At 43.3% G+C, this 20,142-nt stretch overlaps 1 protein-coding gene across 5 annotated transcripts in view; it reads left to right on the top strand.

Moving 5' to 3' along the window:
• TPST1 (tyrosylprotein sulfotransferase 1) overlaps positions 1-20,142 on the top strand; it is a 213,598-nt gene that overhangs the window by 71,111 nt on the left and 122,345 nt on the right. For all 5 annotated transcript variants that reach the window (XM_069226879.1, XM_069226874.1, XM_069226878.1 and 2 more), the window contains exon 2: positions 16,190-17,133. In XM_069226879.1, coding sequence (XP_069082980.1) covers positions 16,289-17,133 — 845 coding nt within the window. In that variant the 5' untranslated portion in view covers positions 16,190-16,288. The remainder of the gene's footprint in view (positions 1-16,189; positions 17,134-20,142) is intronic.

Below are 20,142 nucleotides of genomic sequence, written 5' to 3'. Positions count from 1 at the left end.
GAAGGGGAAGTCAAGCCAGGCTTTCTTCCGAAATACTCCTAAAATGAGGAACACCATCCCAGTCCAGATCCACCACACTCCATCCTGTCTCCACTTCTGCAAGGAGCTGGAATACCATATTTCAAGCAACACCTCATTGTGGGTTAACTATTCCCAGTTCTTCCTATCCAACCCACTTCCCCTACACCTCTGCCACTCCCTTCCCTGTCCTGATTCCCCCCCACTGTAGGCCTCACTCCAGCACCCTTCCTCTTTCTAAGTTAACCCGGCTTTCATACCATAGCCTTCCCTCTCCTATCTTCTCATGCACCACCCAACATAAAACCCACATAAGGTACAGTGCTCTGTTGCTTTGTTTCGCAGCTTACACTTCACAAGTCACAGGCTTATGGGAAATGCATGCAGGCCAAAGCAGGTCAGCATGTCCCCTGAGGATTAGTTACCTTGTGTCCCTCCTCAGTGACCCGGGGGGAGTATACCTAGGTGCCCTGCCTGTAAACCCGAGACATGATGTGCCCCAGGCTCGGAGTCTGAAGCAGATGCGAAGTACATCCTGCGATACAACTACCACAGGTGGACTCCAGAATTCTCTTAATATTTTGGTGACATCTTGAAGACTTCTTTTCAGCCTGGACTGCTGACTAACCAGATATAAGAAGATAAGAATGGATCTTGAGAGTGAAATTGATGTGCTTGATTGGTTGGATCTCAACCAACCAAGAAACGCTCTCCAGAGAAGGATCAGGGCTGATGAAATGTAGTGGCTACGGCACATAGGCTGCACCTTAAGCGAGGGATTACCGGCTCCTTCACAGATTAGAAAGAGAAACTTGTTGTGTGTCTTGTAATCAACTGGTGTGAGTTACCTGGATGTAACAACAGTCCCAAAAGACAGTTATTCTTGAGAACTCATATCCAGTCAGTAAAGAGTAACACATGTAGAGGGAGCACTTCACATAGCAAATGTCACCAGTGGAGATACAGCCTGCGCCTCTATCCATTTACCCCAAAACGTACCAGGCGGAGCCATATCTGAAATTTCATCAGCCAAAGAGATAGCAGATTTCATCCTTGGATTTGAAATACCCGGAATGACGTCTTAATCCTTGCTGGGATGCTGCAAGGGTCACACAAAGGTTGTGGCAGTGTCCAAAGGAACCTGCCTGCTCAGGATAAATGGAAACGGCGCTGCACGCATAAAACACTTGTACCTTCTGTTGATCCGGGGGTACAGGATCCGGGAGGAAAACCGGAAGGACTAGGAGTAGCTGTGGGCCTGAGCTCCCATCATGCGGTGTAAGAGGAACAAATGCAAATAGCTTCTCTTCCTGTGTGGAGGACTCGACGAGGAAGATGTACTGGAAATATGCACAGGTTTCCTGTAGGATTGAGTTATCTTAACGTGTAAATTTGTAAAGTGTATCTGGGCACTAAATGAGAGACGTTTATTGTTCTCCAAACTCCGTGGTACTTCTTTTATTAACCTCAGAAAGATGAAAGGTTGTACCAATCTGCTGTTACATTGAGGTCAGACACAGAACCCAAATCGATGGTACTTTTTAATTGACCCTTAAAGAAGGCTGTGTCTGCCTTGTCAGGATTCATTCTCTTGACATTCAGATTACATGCAGAAATGGCCCAGGCCACTTAAATGCAAATACACAGGGTGGGGGATGTCCAGGACTGCAGGGACCTAAAGCTCTGATACTCCCTCAAACCATCTATCACAGACTTAGGGCCTCATTATGTACACAGTGGGATTTCCCGCATAATCAACATTCCGCTGGGCCTGGACATTGCGACGGCTCCACATGGAGCCATCGTCAATGTAGCAGTGCGGCGGGTGCAGTAGCACCCGTCATGTATATCACTGCCCGTACATTGGGCAGTGACATACATGACGGGGCTGTGCACGGGGGCCCCTGCACTGCCCATGCCAAGTGCATGGGCTGCGGCCCCAAGGGGGCCCTTGGGCCCCCATTCCGCCTACTGGCAGGGGAAACCAGCAGGGTAAGGCTGGTGGACACAGTTTCCTTATCCGGTGGATAAGGAACTCTGCCATTGTTAGGCTGCCTGGCAGCGGTAGCCTGGTGGTGGTGGATATCCGCCTGTGGCGGTCCCGCCATGAACATAATATGGCAGTCCAGCCCACCATGCCGGTAGCACCGCGGGTATGGCGGCCCGGACCGCCTATGTTCATAATGACCACCTAAGTGCTAACTCTTCAGGAAGCTTGTCAAGACAACACAACTCTGCTACTAAAGGTTGAGGAGACCTAAAAACAAACATAGCACTATACAGAACAACTGACATAAATAAATAAAGAAAAAAAGAAGAAAAAATGTTAGACTTTTCCGTAAACCTGCTTATAATGTGAGGAAACAACAAATTTGGCTCATATCTACCAGGGAGCTAAATGTGGATCTGTGCACATTTGCAGTTAGGAGTCAGACTTCCTTCCCATGACAGACTTTCTTATCAGCCATGAACCAGGCGGAAGAGGAATCACACACACTGCCCTGTGCAGGCATTGAGCGAGAACCGCCTCCTTACCCAGTTTTAATACTATTATTTTCATGTCTTCTTATGGTCTCACATCTAGAGTCATTCAGGCCATTTGTGGGGGTCTATCAGCGGCATGAGATTGTGCTTCGGTTCTTTACAGTTCTGATTCCACCCAGATGACATTTTTTAGGGAATTCGGATGTTGGGCTCCTCGCAACGAAGATTTCCTTGCTTCCCAAGGTTGTGTTCTGGAAGTGGGAGTCCAACTCCACTCTTAGTTTCGAGGTGGTGCAGAGCTGTGATGTTTGAATGGATCAATGGACCTGTTTAATTCTCGGTGAATATTGGCAGCTGTTGTGTACCATTTCACAAATGAAGGTTATGATTTTGAAATTTTATTCTGGTGACCCTGACAGTCTCCAGAGTGTGTGAGATAGAGGGGCGTGGAAGTGCCCCTAAGAGCATTATGCATTATTTTGCATCATTACTGGAGGGAATGGAATGCAACAATCTCCTCTGCTTCTTTTACACATTGCTTACGTTTCTTGAATAGCAGGGATCTCTTACAACAGAGAGGGAGATATTTGCCAAAACAGGCTGAGATCAACAAGCTCTTACCATAAATGTCCAAGGACCAATACACAGGCCAAGGAAGAAAATACACAGGAGAATTTAGGGTTGAACCCTTGTAGAGCGGTCATGACGTGTGTGTGTGTGTGTGTGTGCAACCTTGGTGTTTCTCCAGGAACCTAACCTAAAACTTGTTTTATTGTGTCACCTCATTGAACTGCTTTTTTTATTTTTTCAGTGTTGTCAGACCAAATTTGAGGTGAGCTAGAGGGTAGACAACAGATACTGTGCCACAATCGTGGTGGCTGTGTACCTTTACCACTGATGTCCTCAGGCCCACCCTACTGTGACTCTGCAATCTGGAGCCTTTACGTACCTGACTCTCAAAGCAGTGAAGGCAACTAGTCAAAGGTTTCTAAGGGAGTTAATGTGGGGGGGGGGGGAAGAGCTCAGAACTCAAATATTCAAACAACAGAAACAACATATTGTTTCGTTTAAATAAAAGAAAGCACTTTAATCACACAGCACCCTCACTGGCGGCCTTCAGAGTGCTGGATTGCCCCATTACCTTCAGAGTTAGCTTAAAATCTTGGAGTCAATGAGGACACTGATCTTTCTTGTAAAAACAGATTCATGCTGTTTCTTCTTCCCGACCACAGTGGTTCATGCAACTATGCTATCGCACCTCAATTACTTTAACATTTTCTATTTAGGCCTTCCATTAAAGCTTATATCTCTCTTTCAACTTACCCAGAATATAGTTGGCAGAAGTCTCTTGGGCTTACCGCAAAGTTTAAACAATCTCTCAGATCCTCACACTGCCTCCCAGTAAAATCTGTGTTCAAGGCTATATGTATTCCTCACAGAACATTCTAAAGTCAAGGTTCTATGATATTGCAAACAAAAAGTAGGTGCTGTGTTCCAAGTCATCCGGTCCAGATCCACAGATGCATGTCTACTGGTCACCTCTTGGATTTCACGATACCAATTGGGGGTCGGGTGATTAGATTGTGGAATCTAGTCCCCTACTCCCTCCGAAGTGAAGCCAACCATGCAAAATTTCGTGAGGGGTTCAAAACATCGCTCTTTGTGTAAGTCGGTATCTTCCATTTCAGCACCAGGACACCCCTTCAAGGGTTACTGTGCATTAGGAATACACTATACACTTCTCCCGCAGGGCCAGGCACACTTCTTTCGTCTCTCAGCAAGTAGATAGGCTTCTAGGCTCTGAGGAGACCCTCAGCTTCTCCAGCAGAAAGTGCAGACTTCAGGTGATCTGTTCCAAGTCATCCGTGAGACTGGTTGTTTTACAGACACCAGCATTCATCACACAACAGTCTTCCGAGTATTCTGCAGCGCTCTCACTTTTTTGGTCATGACGAACGTGGAACTGCAACACAATGGGATGTTTTGGGTCCCACTGCATACGTATTTTCCAGACAGGGGATATGGATTTACTGCCTGAGTTTGTAGAACCGGTTTGCGTTAGTTTTGTTTCAAATGCCATTTCCGTTTTGTTCCTCAGAAGGTCAGGAGATCAGATCCTTCCTTCGGATTTTAAACTTTACAATGTATAATCCCCAGTAAAGAGTCTCTCTGTCCCTGGATAGTCCCATAGAAGAGATCTGCTTCTTGTTTCAGATCTTCAAATATAATATGTCCCAGTAAAGAGTCCTCATGCCTGGGGAATGTCTCATGGAAGCTCAGGAGATCTGCTCCTTGTTACACAGCTTTTACTATAAGATGAATGATCATCATTGAGAGTCTCCCGCCTGCTGTAAGCTGTCATAGAAGAGTAGGATATCTACTCCTTGTGTCACACCTTCAACTATAAGCTGTCTGATCCTAAATTATAAAATGGATGATCCTCAATAAAGTCTCCCTTTCCCTGGAAGGGAAATCTGCTTCTCTTTACAGATGTTCAACCATAAGGTGAATGATCACCAACGAAGGCCTTCCTTACTCCTGAAAACTCTCATAAATGACGGGAAGATGTACTCCTTGCTGCAGATCTTTGACTACAATACCAGGGATCACTTGCTGAACTCATCCTAACTCTTTGTTTTTGAGCATGCCTGCAAACAGGCCCCACTGATGGTCTTTGTTTCTATAGTTATAAATCCTATCTGATCCTTACTGTTGTACATACACTATGCTGTATGTTTTTCAACTGTGTGAGCTAATATTACTGTCCCAAAACTCAATGCATTGTAGAAAAGTGCTGTAAAGTGCTGTGCCACCCCTTGTAGCTGAGCAGTGGTATATCAAAAATAATACCTGATGAAAATGCTGGGGTTTGTACTCGTGCATGTGTTTCAGGAACTGAAATCTAATGGACTGAAAGGTCAGCGGATGGCTCAACTAGGTTTTTGCTAAATATGAGAAAACATAATGGTATGGTCTTCACCTATAATCTTGAAACATGTAAATGGATTTTCTAGAACATTTTGATGGAAAAGAAGTTTTTAATTTTAAAGAATAATCATAAAGTAGGTAAACTTGTAAATCACGATTGTAATGAAGTCAGGACCAATGCAATGTTTTGACCATTTTATAGTGAATACTTATACCGGATTGTGTTCATTTGTTTGAGCCATGTCAATGCTACTTAATATATATACTTGAGAAAGGTAAAGATTCAATGACCTCCATAGGGGCTACACCCTGCATGCTCCCCTCATATCTCTGCTGTACGTGATCATAATATAGGATTTCAGAAACATTTTGGCCCACATTTTCCTTCAAATGTCTACATTTTGACAGTGTTGTGGCCCCAATGTCACACATCTTCTCTCTGTATCCTTGATGGTCATTGGTTACTGGATTCCAGAGTGTAGGGTTGTGTTGTGATGCATTTGAGTACCAAACGCTGCTATCTGGGTTGTGTTGCCTTGGTTTGGCATGGTTGAGCAGTCAAGGCTTACTGCAGGATTTGGTTATGGGTTAGGGATGTGGGTTTAGAGTGAGACAATACAATCACAGGTAACAAAGGTCAAGGTCCAATCAAGTGTATATATTCAGAAAAGTTACACATATTTATTTATCCAGTAGATGAATTGGACAGTAAAACTAGGACTCGCCAAAGGAATGCTATGCCACTGCTCATGTGTCTAGCCATTACAGATGCTAATACATTAAGACACATGGTTAATATTAGGCGTAGGAAGTGCTTATTGTGTTTAGCGTTCTATGTAAAGTTTCCCGGGGGAATGTCGCTGAGCAGTAGCTCACTGGAAAAGTACAGCAGCGCACTTCGGGCAAGGATAATATCACTGTATTTGTTCCAAACAGCCTGTGTCTCAGAATTCCATATCTGTAGCAGGCATCTCATAAATTAGATGGATAACGGCCAACAAAAGAAGCTGAAAAGAAAATATTGCCTTGGGCTGATCCAAGTTGTGACTGACAATGTCTCAAGCCAATGGCTGAATGTTTATGAGTCAAAGAAGCCAATGACTGGAGGAATATGAAGCAAACCCACTTAGAATATTTATAAAATATAATATGTTTCATATGTTAAACCTTAAAATAAGCCAAGGAAGGCAAACGCAGTCTCTGAAAGTTCAAATAGGGTTACCTCTATGGCAGGGACACATTTGTGTCTGAATGGAGCAGGAATTGCCTTCACTCGCCTCCGTTACCATTTCCTGCTATCACTCAACATCACAGAAACAGCCACAGCTGTCCCATAATGTTGCTAGGATCAGGGTTGATGGGTGACTGCATGTTTGTTAACAGTTGAGTTCCTGACATGCATCGTTTCTCAGCTGGCCTGTACATTTATCAGAGTCAACAATGATACCCAGTACAAGTTTTAGAGCTCCAGTTTTGGTGGGGGTGCTGGTGAGAGGCCGGTCCTTGATCAGGTTAGGAGCTACTGTTAGCGCGTCAGACCTTAATAAGTAAACTTACAAGGGGACGCAAATAGGTCGATTAACCTTTTGACTCCCAATTAAGAAGTTCTTACCATAGCTCCAGTACAGGAATCAATAATCAATATTCAATAATCATTAGTAATCAATAAAATCAATAATCAGTGGTGTCAGTAATTGTCATGCACCATGACCTTTTAGTCATGAATAACCACACCTTTAGTAAAAGTTTAGAATGTTTATTTCCCTATATTAGCAATGCTCAGGTCATGTAGATTAATCTCAAAATCAAATGAAACACACACAGAAACAACAAAGCAGTGGAAGAAACACAATCTAATCAAAGCTTGAACTACAACACATTCTAAAGTTACAGTGCAAAACAATAGCAGAGTCAGCTGCATCAACAAGATGAAATACATGAAGTTAAGCAGAGAAATCCATCAAGCATTAGTCTATTGTGTCATAAGTCAGAATCCTCAACTAACATCAGATTAGCATCAGCATGTTGGGCCTCATGCAAAACAATTTAGTAACACCAATTTGGAAAAACATCTAACTATGATAGTCATAGACAAAACAGTGCAGTTGGTACCTTGAAAGAAAAAGCAAATATGCATAATAATCACATTTCAATTGTATACCTATCCTCAGTATGGGTCAGCAAGCAGTATCAGTCTTCATCATCAGGACATCAGTCGATCAGCAAGGCATCAGGCTCACAGTCTGGTAATATGAGCCTAATGTCGGAATGAATGTCTTCTCTCTAAAGTCTCCTGAAATCTCTCTCTCTCCTAAAGTCTGCTAAAATCTGAAATCTTTTCCTTCTGCGGTGTTGTTATATCAAAGTCACCTAAACTATCCCTTAATTCCCTATTGGTCAGTTAATCGTATGTTCACTCTCTGTCCAATAAAACTACTATCCCAAATCTATGAATTCTAAAATGTCTCCATTCTCATATTGTTGATTGGTTCATCTTGCAATGTCCTCATCATCCGGCTTGTCAGGTAACAATATTGTTGCAGCTTCCACTCTAGTCAGTATCTTCATTGTTCTTGTCCTGGGAAAGTCAGCCTCACACACATTACACATACAATGTTGCATTAGCAAGAACATCGTCTCCTAGCAGTTTGTTCTCATGAAAACTACTGTTATGAGCACATTTAAACAATGCAATAGACATTTCACAGTTTAATTCACTTGGTCAGCATTTTTATTAAACAATAAGAAATACAGCTTCTGCATGCAGCCTGGCAAGATAGGCCAAGACACTTGCTAAGTTAAGGCCTACAATTAATAGGGCTAAAGCATACTTCATAACCCTTAATATGACATATTACTGCATTAGTCTAACATATATTCAATATTTCATAAGTATTAATCATTGTTTAGTACACTTCGTTAACATTAGTGGCCATACCCCGAGGTCACATTTTCCAATGCGTGCATTATTTTTCTACGTTATTTCATTTTCTACATGAACTTATTATTCTTATTAAGATACCTGCGCACCACTACCTCTGAAATAAAAGCAGTCAGCCAGCTACAGTAAATGGTCAGAAATGCAGCATTATTCTGGGGCTTTGTACTCAGTTATAAAGTACAGGCAGGGTGGAAAAGGTCAGATCTGATGGGTGTGAGTTCCGGACATCCACTAAGCAACAAAGGGATTTCCTAGGGGATCAAGGGCTGCTTCCTAGAGATGGGTACAGCTTCAGAGACTGAGTCTTGTGAGGGAAGCCATCTTTATGTACACAGGAATGTGACACAAACACAAAATCTCTAGAAAGCATGTGTTGCATCTCCAAGTAGGCCCCAGATTCGAGTCCAATGGATGGGAAAATAGGATGTCAAACAGAATGCATAAGAAGGAAGCAGAATAACAGTTCTCAATGTCACGAGGGTGTTGGAAGCCAACAGCTACTAACTCCATGTTCAAAACTATGAAGATGGCTATTACCAAAAAGTAAAAGCTCTACCACTCCCAGATGTCCAATCAGAGCTTTCTACCCAAGGCACGGAGATAGTGGCCTGCAGGTTTGAGAGTTTCTAAACAAACTACTGGCTAACTTGCAAGATGTTTTAAACGAATGGGTTGCAGTCCTCTGATGGTAGTTATAAACTAATTATTGGACGTGTGTAATACTTGTATTTACATATGTATGCAAATTGTAGAGCTTGAACCTAGGTATGAAGCAACTGATTGGTAATACATAGAGAGGAAGGGAATGGGTTCGGAGGCCGGGGTGAGGTGCAAGGGGGGGATTGCTCATGTGGCAGGGAGGAGAGAGTACTACAGAGGAGAAGAAGGTAGGGCTTGAGAACAAATGACTGCATGGGTGGCACAAGGCCAGTGGGTAGTCACGAGCAGGGAAAAGAGTAGGGCGATGTGCTCTGGAAGAGAAGCAGAAGTGGATGGTAGGAAGCCATCTTAGGAGGGGAAAAAACGGGGCTTACATTCTTTCTAAAAGAAATATCACCTATATTATTTCTAAAAGAAATATCTAACGTACATATATACATACATGCATGTGTGTGTATTTATATGCGAATTTACATGTGTATGTATAGACATATATAATATATGTCAGTCGACATTGAGTAGTTATAGATAGTTCAGAGTTTTGATAGAAAATGTGTTTCTTGAGTTGATGAATCTCCACGAAACGTTCGAAAAAAGTGCTCTTTTTTGCCTAGTTTGTGCATGGAAATTTTCAGGGTGATCTGTCGAGCGGGACCTGGAAAAAAAAGGGGTCCAAAATGCAAAATCGCCTTGCATTTTTGATAGACTTCTTTAAGAATCACTACTGCAAAAACTGCTTAGTGGAATTACACCACATTTGGCAGGAAGCTAGATCTTGGTCCACAGATTGTACTCTTTGTGATTTCGTGTAAATCCGTTCAGTAGTTTTTGAGAAATTAAGGTACAAACATATTTGTATATCGGACAGTTGGGTACGAGGGACTCTCACAAGAGTCCCTCGAACCCAATTTTAAAAAATAGAGCATTCTGATTGGCCCCGGGAGCTTTTTTTTCCCTTGGCCAATTTGCACCCATGGGAGTCAGACTCCCGCAGGACTGAGTGCTCTGATTGGCTGCCAGCGACAAGAACAAATTGTTTGTTGGCAGCCATTGAATTAGTCCTGTGTCCTGAAGTTGTAAAAAAACTAATACAGGGTGACAGGTAGGCATACCGTGCCCCGCTCAAGGTCCTAAAAAAAACTGCAATTTTTGCTGCAATCCTGCAGGACTCCTGCGGGCTAGAAAAACAAAAAAAAACAAAATAGTGTCCAGCCGGCATCCATCAATTATAGGCCCAGGGAGCCCATCCCTGGGGCCGCATTGTTTCTTTGAGGGGAGGGGGCTTGCGGGTCCCACCGAACCATTATAGGCCCGAGGGAGCGCATCCCCAGGCCGAGTTCCATAAGGAGAAGGGGGCGTGTGGTGGCCCTCTCTGAGCCATTATTGCTCCTGGGAGCCCACCCCCTGTGCCGAAATCCGATGAAAGAGGAGGGAGAGGCATGCAAACCCCTGAGCCTCCATGGGCCTCGAGGAACCTATTCCCTGGGGCCATTAAACTTTTTTAAAAGGAGGGGGCACACGGTATCAGCCCTCTCCTGAGACTTACATGGCTCCCGGGGCCCCATACCCGGGACCGGTTTGCATGCTGCGTCCCAGAGAGCCCACCCTCGGGACACAGCAGTTTCCCTGCCCTCACAAGCATGGACAGGGAAACTTGTGTTTGCTCCCACCTGGCAGGAGCTTCTTTGAAACTGCTGCCAATCGGGAGCAAACATACCGTCTGCCCACAGCTGGTGGGAGCTTTGAAAATGCTCCCGCCAGCTGTGTGCAGACTTTTGATCTGTTTCCCTGCCTGCACTGATGAGGCCTAGGGAAACAGATCAAAAGATTGCTGTCACTCGGAGGGAGTAGCATAAATAATTTCTCGCTGCGGGTGGAAGCAATGCCGGCTCTCACTGCATGCGGCGAGCCGGGGGAATGTGGTCCCTAGGGCCTAATGAGACTCAGGAAGGGCACCGTCACCTTTAAAAAATATAAGGCCCTGGGGGATGGGGTCCCCAGGGCTTAATGAGGCTCAGAGTGATGGGCCAGATGGCCCCCTCTCCTTAAAAAAATTGAACTGGGGCCCCATTTTGTCCGACAAGATGCACTACTTAAGACTTTATTGGAGGACAGAGTGATAAACATCGCCCAGAAGTGGAATTCCTGCATACATGAGAAAACGGATGGGTGTTTTAAACATATGTGTGGCTATAGAGTAGAAAAGATGACTTTCCTGGTTAATAATGTCACTTATGAATTAAAGTCAGATATAATACATAGAAGCATCGCTTTTCAATTCATGATTAAGTTAAGCAGTGTCTGGCGCAGGCTCTGCGCATGCTCCATGCCGGCTTGTTTTGGAGCTCCTTGAGCACTCGTGTCTGTCTGGAGATGGTGCATTTGTAGGTAATGTGGTCATCTGGCTTTGATTTACTGTTGACATTTCACAATAGGAGGCGGATGAAATAAAAGTGATCCCATCGAACAGGCCTAAATGCAGAACACGGTCCCAAAGGAACAAACAAGCCTTCAAAATTCCACAGCAGAGCACTTCCAAAATGACCTGTGACTCACTGACTGCGAATGGCCGCCTTCACCCCCACGCGTCCCAGGGGACGGTTCAGCTCAATTGCTTAATAAATAAAATCTTTCAGTGCGAAATGAATTGGGAGGGAGATCCCATTACAGTAAACAGAAGTCTCCTCAGAGGAGATAATGAAAAGAGAGGAATGTATATAGAAAGAGACTGAGATGACTGCAGAATGGGTGATCAGGGAGAAGAGGGGCTGCCGAGATCTCACCCCGGCTCTTTGAGGAGTTGGTGCAGTCTCACCAACAAAGAGTCTGATGTGTGGATTGAGTAGAAGGTGCAGTTAGGTATTTAATGAGGGTCACGTTGTGGTGTGCAGGGCAAAGCTTCCTATTGTACATTTTCTCTCTGCACCTCAGTGTAGGCAAAGATTTATCCCGCCTGCCTGCCCAGTGTTTAGGTCAGGCATTAGCCAAGATCTTCTGCTATCACTAAAACTATACATTTTTTAGGACGCGCTGCACTGGAAGTTGAAGAACGACTTATTCTTGAATTTTCATACAGATAAGTTATCACCAACACATTTCTCTGTGATCCTTAGCCAGTCGCCCTCCGCAGACTCCTCCCTTTCCAGCCAGAGTGAACATGGAAAAAAGTAACATTTAAGATAAATAAAGTGCATTCTCCACCCTAGCTGTTCCTGTGTCCCCATGAGTTGAGAGTTCTTTGAAATACACATCAGGATTCTCAATTGCCCTTATTATGGTGGTGGCCCTTTCTAAGTTAGAGTCTTTGGTGGTAACCAGTCTCTCTTGAATCTTCTTGTTATACATTTTATCGATGAGTTGATCATAATTGATCTCGTCCTTGAATTCACAGTAGTTGCATGGCATTGCTTGTTGTCGTAACGCAGAAACAAACTCAACAATTCACTCTCCTTGTTGCTGCTCTCGCTGTAAGAATGTATGTCTTTCCACTACCACATTCCTACCTGGAGAAAATATTTTTTTCCAGCACTGTTAGGACAGAAGCCTATTTGTCCACCACTTCAAGTGCTATCATTTCACCAGATGCTCCTTCCTGGTTTGAATGCATCCTTACTTTGTGTATAGGTAGTGTTTTTAAAACGGATCTCCCTTCGAACCTAAATTGTGTATGAGCATTGAAGTATCTCCATCAGTGGCATCCAAATGTACCTCTCATACCTCCTTCCATTGACCTAGGTTCAAAGGAGGCACCAGAAAATAGGAGGAACACTGCCTCCTTCCATGGTTGCAGTATACTCAATTCAGCAAAAATAAGTTGAACAAAACAAAGATTACTGTTATGAAGAATAATTTAGTCGCTGTGCCAGGAGTGTGTAGATCACTGTTGCTGGATGATCTACATGACATTGGCATATGGTAATCAAAAGTGTGTTGTATGGCGACCCACCTTGTAAATCTGACTGAAAGGAATCACTAATAAGTGTGTGGATAACTGTTGGTCACTGTGGCTGTTGCTTAAAACAAATATGGTCCACTTAAGTGTGTGGATCACTGGGAAAAGATTTCCAGCAGAAGTTACCTGTACACTCCTGTAGACAGCCCCCAATCCAAAATTGCAATCGACAAAATGAAGCAGATCAGGCAGTACGCCGCATCGAAAATGGCTGACGCGACAGGCCACATGATACTCAGCTCACACGTGTCACACTAGGCCTGCCCCCAAGGATTAGGGTGCTAACACTGCCCACCAACACACAATGTAGCTACCTTTAATTTTGACAAACATCAACACCTGGGCAAGACAAGCACAGTCCAGGAATCATCCATCACAAACCATCACAGAGGAGCAGAACCCACCCAACGACAGTGATGCGACAGACGCGGGAAGCTAGTGGTGAGATGAGTCAGAAACCTACTTGTCACCACTAAAATGAACAAGAAATACCCTACTAGATGTTGAAGAACTATTTATTCTTGAATTGTAATGCAGGTAAGTCACCACCAGCTCATCACTCTGTGATCCTTCACCAACCATCCTCCACAGAATGCTCCATCCCAACCATCTACATTCTACATGCTGCTCCAAAATTCCTTCATAGAGTAGAGTCCCAACACAGAACCTTTTGATTTTACTACAATTCTACGTTTGATATACTTAATTATAGAGTCATTCAGTCAGCACTCTTTGTCCATTGCTTTGTCATTCACATTTTTGTTCCAGCCGCTAGGGGATACAGAATGGATCAGTGGGTGAGCCAGTGTTAATTTCACTGAGTGACAACATCCTGCTTTTTCACAAAAACACATCCACACTAGAGAGACCTCTTTAACACCTGGAACTGCTGTAAAAAAGTGTACTTTGTGAGGTCCAAAAATATTTTTGTTTTTAGGACATGTTTGTTTCTTTAGATTAGTGTGGTCTCAGCAGTTCTGAAAAATAAAGTTTTACAAAAACCATAGCAAAACAAGCACTGAAAAAGTAAAAAAACCTGCCAACCAGCACCGACCTATTAGCTTTGCCAATGCTTGTTTTTTGTTAGGAGTTGATATGTTTTTTTAGGGGATATGGGGATTTTGTTGGTAAACAAGGGAGACAGGGCTGAGAAAATGGTTGACATATGGTTGACATACCGCAGCAGGTTGGTTACAGGTTGGAGGACTGGCTTGAACAGTGCTCATCTTGCACATTAAAACTGGGGCTCGGCAGGCTTATCTGGGCAGGGGGGCTGGAGAGATCGCGCTGGGAGCTACTGACACTACCACTGGTGAAGGATCGGCTGGCTGTACCTAACCCCAAACTGTATTAGTTATCCTCCCAAGCTTTTTTTTGCAGTTTACTGATATTTGCCACAGACCACCACACTTGTGTGAATCTAACACTGTGGCCTTGGGTACATTATGTACTTGTATTTTTCAAAAACTCTCATACTCGAGGGAGACTATAGATATGCTAGCGGGACTGCAGTCGCGTGGCATAGGCTGAGTGTTGCTATGGGTTGTCCTTTGTTGTACTCTCCTAGGGGTCCGGCCAATGATAAACCTGCAAAACCAATCAACACTTTTGAAACATGATGGTAAGGAGTTTTCTTAACTATTGAGCAATACTGCAAGAGTCCCACAACCACCCTAGACACCTTCATATACTATAGACTTCGCCATGCGCCCAGGGTATACTTCCCAAAGTTCCAACACGAGCCCAAGGCATCTATTTCTCTCACTCTCCTGTTAGACCTATCATTTACAAGAGGCTGGGTCTCACCAATTTATAAACTCACAATAGGAGCCCGCCCACATGGCCGTGTTCCACCACCGAATCATGGACTAGAGCCCTGGGTGACTTATAAGACACTCGTAAATGGATCTACTGTTGTGACCAACTTGAAATGGCCTCTATGAAATATAAGCACAAACTATTGCACTTTAAATTCCTGCACAGATTGTACTATACACCATGTGAAAGTACACCCATCTGATGCCACTAGACTACACAAATGCTACCATTGTCACCATCCGTACGCTACCTTTCTTCATCTGGCATGGGAATGTTGCCATATTGCTGCTTCCTGGTCTGTGGTGCAGGCCGAGAACTCCTGAATTTTTGACTATCACCCCTGATGTTGTGGTGATGGGATTTGTGGCGAAACTGCCGAAACCTACACAGTGGCTGGTGGCGCTTCTACTATTATTTAGCAAACAAGAGGTAGCTCTTCACTGGATGAGAAGCCCGCTCCCTACAAACCGAGAATGGATGGGGCAGTATGTAATGCCCTGCAATACTAATGCTGAATTATGTGCCTCCCTGTTAAATCAAGACCCAGAGATATGTGAGGCACCACTACGATCTCACTCTGCTCTGTCGCAGAATGGCAGCTCAGATGACACTCAAAGAGTTGTATGGATAGACAGACCTGACCTATGCTACTAACAGCCTGATGCTGTTCTATAGGTTTGCTGGGCACGTTTGTTGAAGATAACTTGCACTTCTGTTGGATCGGGTTTGTAGGTGTTGATTGCAAGACTGGAGGATTATTGTAGCCTTTTAGTTTCTGCAATGACACTTTGAATGTGACACAGGACCTTTGTTGTATGGAACAGCTGGACAAGCTATTGTATCTGCTGATAGCTGTTTTTTCTTTTTTTGATGCTGACTAATACAATGAACTAAATAATACTACTAATAATATAATTACATGGATTAGATTGTGCCAGAATCTTTCTGTATGAAGAGTTCTAATAGGTGATATCAATGTATTTTTGAGACCTAAGTGCAAACCTAGCAATAGAGCAGTAAAGTGCTGTGCTGGAGTTTTGAAGAGAGTACAGCGAAAGGTGAAGGTTGGCGAGGGACAGCACACAAAGCGGGCGAGCTGGAGAAGGCAAGAGGAGATGGGATTATGCTTTGGGTTAATGGGTACTGATGGGACCTCCAATTGGAGTAGAAATTACAATCCAAGGTATGGGTGGATGTGTGTGGGTGCTGGGGTGGAGGTGAGGCAGGAGTGGTCCGGGAGGTACACTGCCAGGTGGTTACACTAGGACAAGATGTTGGTTGAAGACAGTCTACAGTTCTTTGTAAAAGGACAGTCTTGAGCTCTTGCAATGCTCAAACCCCATTATGGATGGGCTTTTCTCAACATTTCAATTTAATTTCTCTTGCAGATCATGATTCCTGATCCCCAATGGGCCGGTAATGCTGTGCAGCGCGATGATCTGAACAGGATTGTGAAGTAAAAGGTCCACTGTGAATACAGTGTCAAAATGATTGGGAAGTTGAAACAAAACTTGTTATTAGCATGTCTGGTTATCAGCTCCGTGACAGTCTTTTACCTTGGCCAGCATGCAATGGAGTGCCACCACCGCATTGAAGAGCGGAGTCAGCCTGCACGGGTGGAGCTGGCAAAACAGACACCCCGGACTCCACTCAATCTTAAAGTCAATAGGACCTTCCCTTATGATAAGGATATGCCTTTGGTGTTCATTGGGGGCGTCCCTCGCAGCGGCACCACGCTCATGCGTGCTATGCTGGATGCTCACCCTGACATCCGCTGCGGGGAAGAAACACGGGTCATTCCACGAATTCTAGCAGTCAAGCAAATGTGGGCAAGGTCAAGCAAGGAGAAGGTGCGCTTGGACGAGGCTGGGGTAACTGATGAAGTGCTAGATTCTGCCATGCAAGCCTTCTTGTTGGAGATCATTGTAAAGCATGGGGATCCAGCCCCTTACTTGTGTAATAAAGACCCATTTGCTCTAAAGTCTTTAGCGTACCTTGCCAAAATTTTCCCTAATGCCAAATTTCTGTTAATGGTACGAGACGGGCGGGCTTCCGTACATTCCATGATATCTCGGAAAGTCACTATTGCTGGATTTGACTTGACCAGCTACAGGGACTGCTTGTCTAAGTGGAACCGGGCAATAGAGACCATGTACAGCCAGTGCATGGAGGTTGGATACAAGCGGTGCATGCTGGTGCACTACGAACAGCTCGTCTTGCACCCAGAACAGTGGATGAGGACTCTCTTGAAGTTTCTCGACATACCATGGGATGAGTCAGTTCTTCACCATGAGGAGATGATTGGGAAAGCAGGTGGTGTGTCCTTGTCAAAGTAAGTGTCCTGTATTTTGTACAAATACAATCCTGGTTTCCGATCCTAAAATCTGCAGATCTCTTGCATTCAAAAGCAATGTATGCTTTTTACATGTATACTTCTATGTCCATCCTGTCATTTGTTGGTGCAAAGTCTTTACAGAATGAATTTTGCCTATTTTGTTTCTTCCAATTCTAATTCAGCTTCTTCAGCCTTTCTTTCAATTGGGTGCCGCCATGAATTTAAGCTGGCAGTTTGATTTCTGTGTTTGCATTTGCCTCCACCATTTATACTAGAGGAAAATGAAGTGGTGTTGTGGCTGTGGTCAAATATTAGTTGATGGAGAGGCTGTTCATGCATCTACCATTCTGTTCTTTTAAAAAACGGCATTTTGAATGTTGCGCTGTACCTACAGTAGACCTATTATGGTGGTCTAGGTCTTAAACTAAACGTAGGCCACAGTATGTAGTCTGTGGAATAGGTACCTTATGCTTGCTTTGCTAATGCTCCTGTGAGGCTTGAAAGTGGCTCTGATTTTGGATTCCATATGGAATCCCTTCTTAGTTTAGGAGAACATCTCCAATAATCTTGCTTTTATTAGCATGAATGCTTCCAGACATTGTCTGTGGAAGCCTGAGATACTTCAACTGCTTTAAGTCACCTCTGTACTAAAAGGTACCCAAAGCCATCGAGTAACTAATGTAGTCTTGTAATTGTCTGATGTGCTGTTGTGTTCTTGATAAACATTATAAATGACATAGGCTCCTTGCTCCTGTGATGTCTGCTGAAACAACATCAACAACTAATATTGCCTCCACCTATGAGGATCTCCCTTAACAAATGTTAGCACCTGCCAGACCTTTTTGTGTTTTGTTTTGCATTTGTGTTTTTTGGCAGCTCTTCTTACGATACCCACCATTTTGATCCGACAACATCATCAAATATATGTTTATAGTACCTTCACCCAGTGTGGCATTTTGCAATGCTTGATCATTTGGATGCCCTGGTCTGGGGTTTTTGGATCATACTTCAACACATCATCCTTGCATCGTTATGATACAGATAAAGACACAATAATACACTATTCTAACTGCTTTGAAGAACTGGCTTTCAAGGTTCAATCTCTGTTTTACTTTACAGCCCAGTAGCTTCTTCAATAACAAGCACTGGCAAAATGAATAGGTTTGACGATCGCAGTCAATCGAAAACAAAAACAATAAACACTGCATGTTGCAGTGCAAAACATTTCAAAATGGGTTGTTTTGTGTATACAAAGAATGGCTGAGACAAAGGATTGAATGTGTGATGAAAGAGTGGCCGTCTTAGACTGAGACAAGTCTCTGGTGTACTATAGTGGAGCAAGAAAGATTCTTCCAAACAGCCAACAGAAAGGTGAAACTAAAATGCTCTTTTGTGCTGATTCAAGATGTGATTGACAATGTCTCAAGCCCATGGCTGAAGGTTGTTGAGCCAAAAAATCCAGTAGTTGCAGGAGGTTGATGCAAAGTCCCTTATGTTCACCAAGAATGGGGCAAGCATTATTGCAGGTGCGTGATATATGTTTGTCTCTCCTATGCCTGACATATGTTTTGTGCTTAGGGCTTAGGTCCACCTGCCAAGAAAAGGCTTGGTTATATCATTTAGGTAAATAAGCTTGCTCTACTTTAAATTAGTGTCAAAGATGGTAGTCTTAAAACATGTGTTTCCTCCAGTATGTAGTATAAGACAACCACTAACAGAGAAGTCATGCTTGGTCATGTTTTCTTGCGTATTACACAACCACTTGTGTAGTGATCATCTCAGGGTCACCCTTCTATTTAAAGTTGCAAAGATTTACCTTTGCAGGTTTTGTGAAGTTCACGATGGTTGGAGGCTTTCCAAAAATTTTCACTAATAAAATTGCAAATCAGGCTTCTGAAATAATCCACCTTTTAATATAAGATTGTTCTTCCACGAAAAGAGTTTGCAGGAAAATTATTCCCCCAAAAATATTTTGGGCAGGATTTTTCTTTACTGCTGGCAAAGTTTTGCAAAGATGAGAAACTTTAGAACTTTGTGGAGCTCCATAGTATGCTGGATTTGCAAAGCATTGCTAGCTATATTTTAGTTGTCTACAAGAGGCTTTCCTCTTCTTCCATAAAGCACTAGGGCTCAGAGTCAGGAATGGAGAAATCCATGGAGTTGTAGATCTCGTAAGGGTTACTCTGTTGAGTTGCTCGCTCTCGTTCGTATTCCTTAGGCAATAGGAACGAGCTCTACTGACGACTGAGGTGATATGGATGGACATTCGTCTCACCTGGTGAAAACCTGTTAGCCTTAGATGGTTTCCAGGAACGGAGAAAACTCACAATGGGGTAGAGAATCACATCATGGTGCAACAGATGTGTCCCCCTTGTGGTGTGGTATAAGGACAAAGGAGCTGGTAGGACAGGTGCAGTAAACAAGAGCCAGAGTAAGAGGTAGACCTACTGGGAAAATGTAAAGGAAATCATTTGATAGATACGTCACCAGATATATAACTATAAAGCATCAAATATCATATCCAGTTCAATCCACATGAGATATTATAGTTCAGAAAGGTTTAGCTTCGTCTAAACTAACAGAGCTAGACTTATATTGAGCAAAGAAAAGTTAGTCTGAATTATAAGGCAGTGGTGCAGCAAATTATGTGGCAGAGTTGACTAAATTACACAAGAAAAAGCCAATTATGCGGCATAATTTAAGCAATATTTTGTCATTAGAGCACAAGTTGATACAAAAGGGATCCCATCTCGATACAAAATAGGAAGGTTTCTAAGTAGAGAACAGTGTACACATTCGCCAGATTCTATTCAAAATGTTATTCACCAACACTTAATTGTTAATTAAGATTTTGTCAATTATGGAAGCACTGGAACACCTTTTATAACTATTATTGTGTCATAGTTTGTAAAAAACGTAGTATTGCACCCAGCAGAAAACAAGTTTACATACAAAAACGTTTTATAATAATCTTTTATTCCGCTGATTATACGACAAGCAAGGCGC

Source organism: Pleurodeles waltl, chromosome 3_2, assembly GCF_031143425.1.
Source record: "Pleurodeles waltl isolate 20211129_DDA chromosome 3_2, aPleWal1.hap1.20221129, whole genome shotgun sequence".
NCBI classification, from domain to species: Eukaryota; Metazoa; Chordata; class Amphibia; order Caudata; family Salamandridae; genus Pleurodeles; species Pleurodeles waltl.
This window is presented reverse-complemented; position numbering and strand designations above follow the sequence as displayed.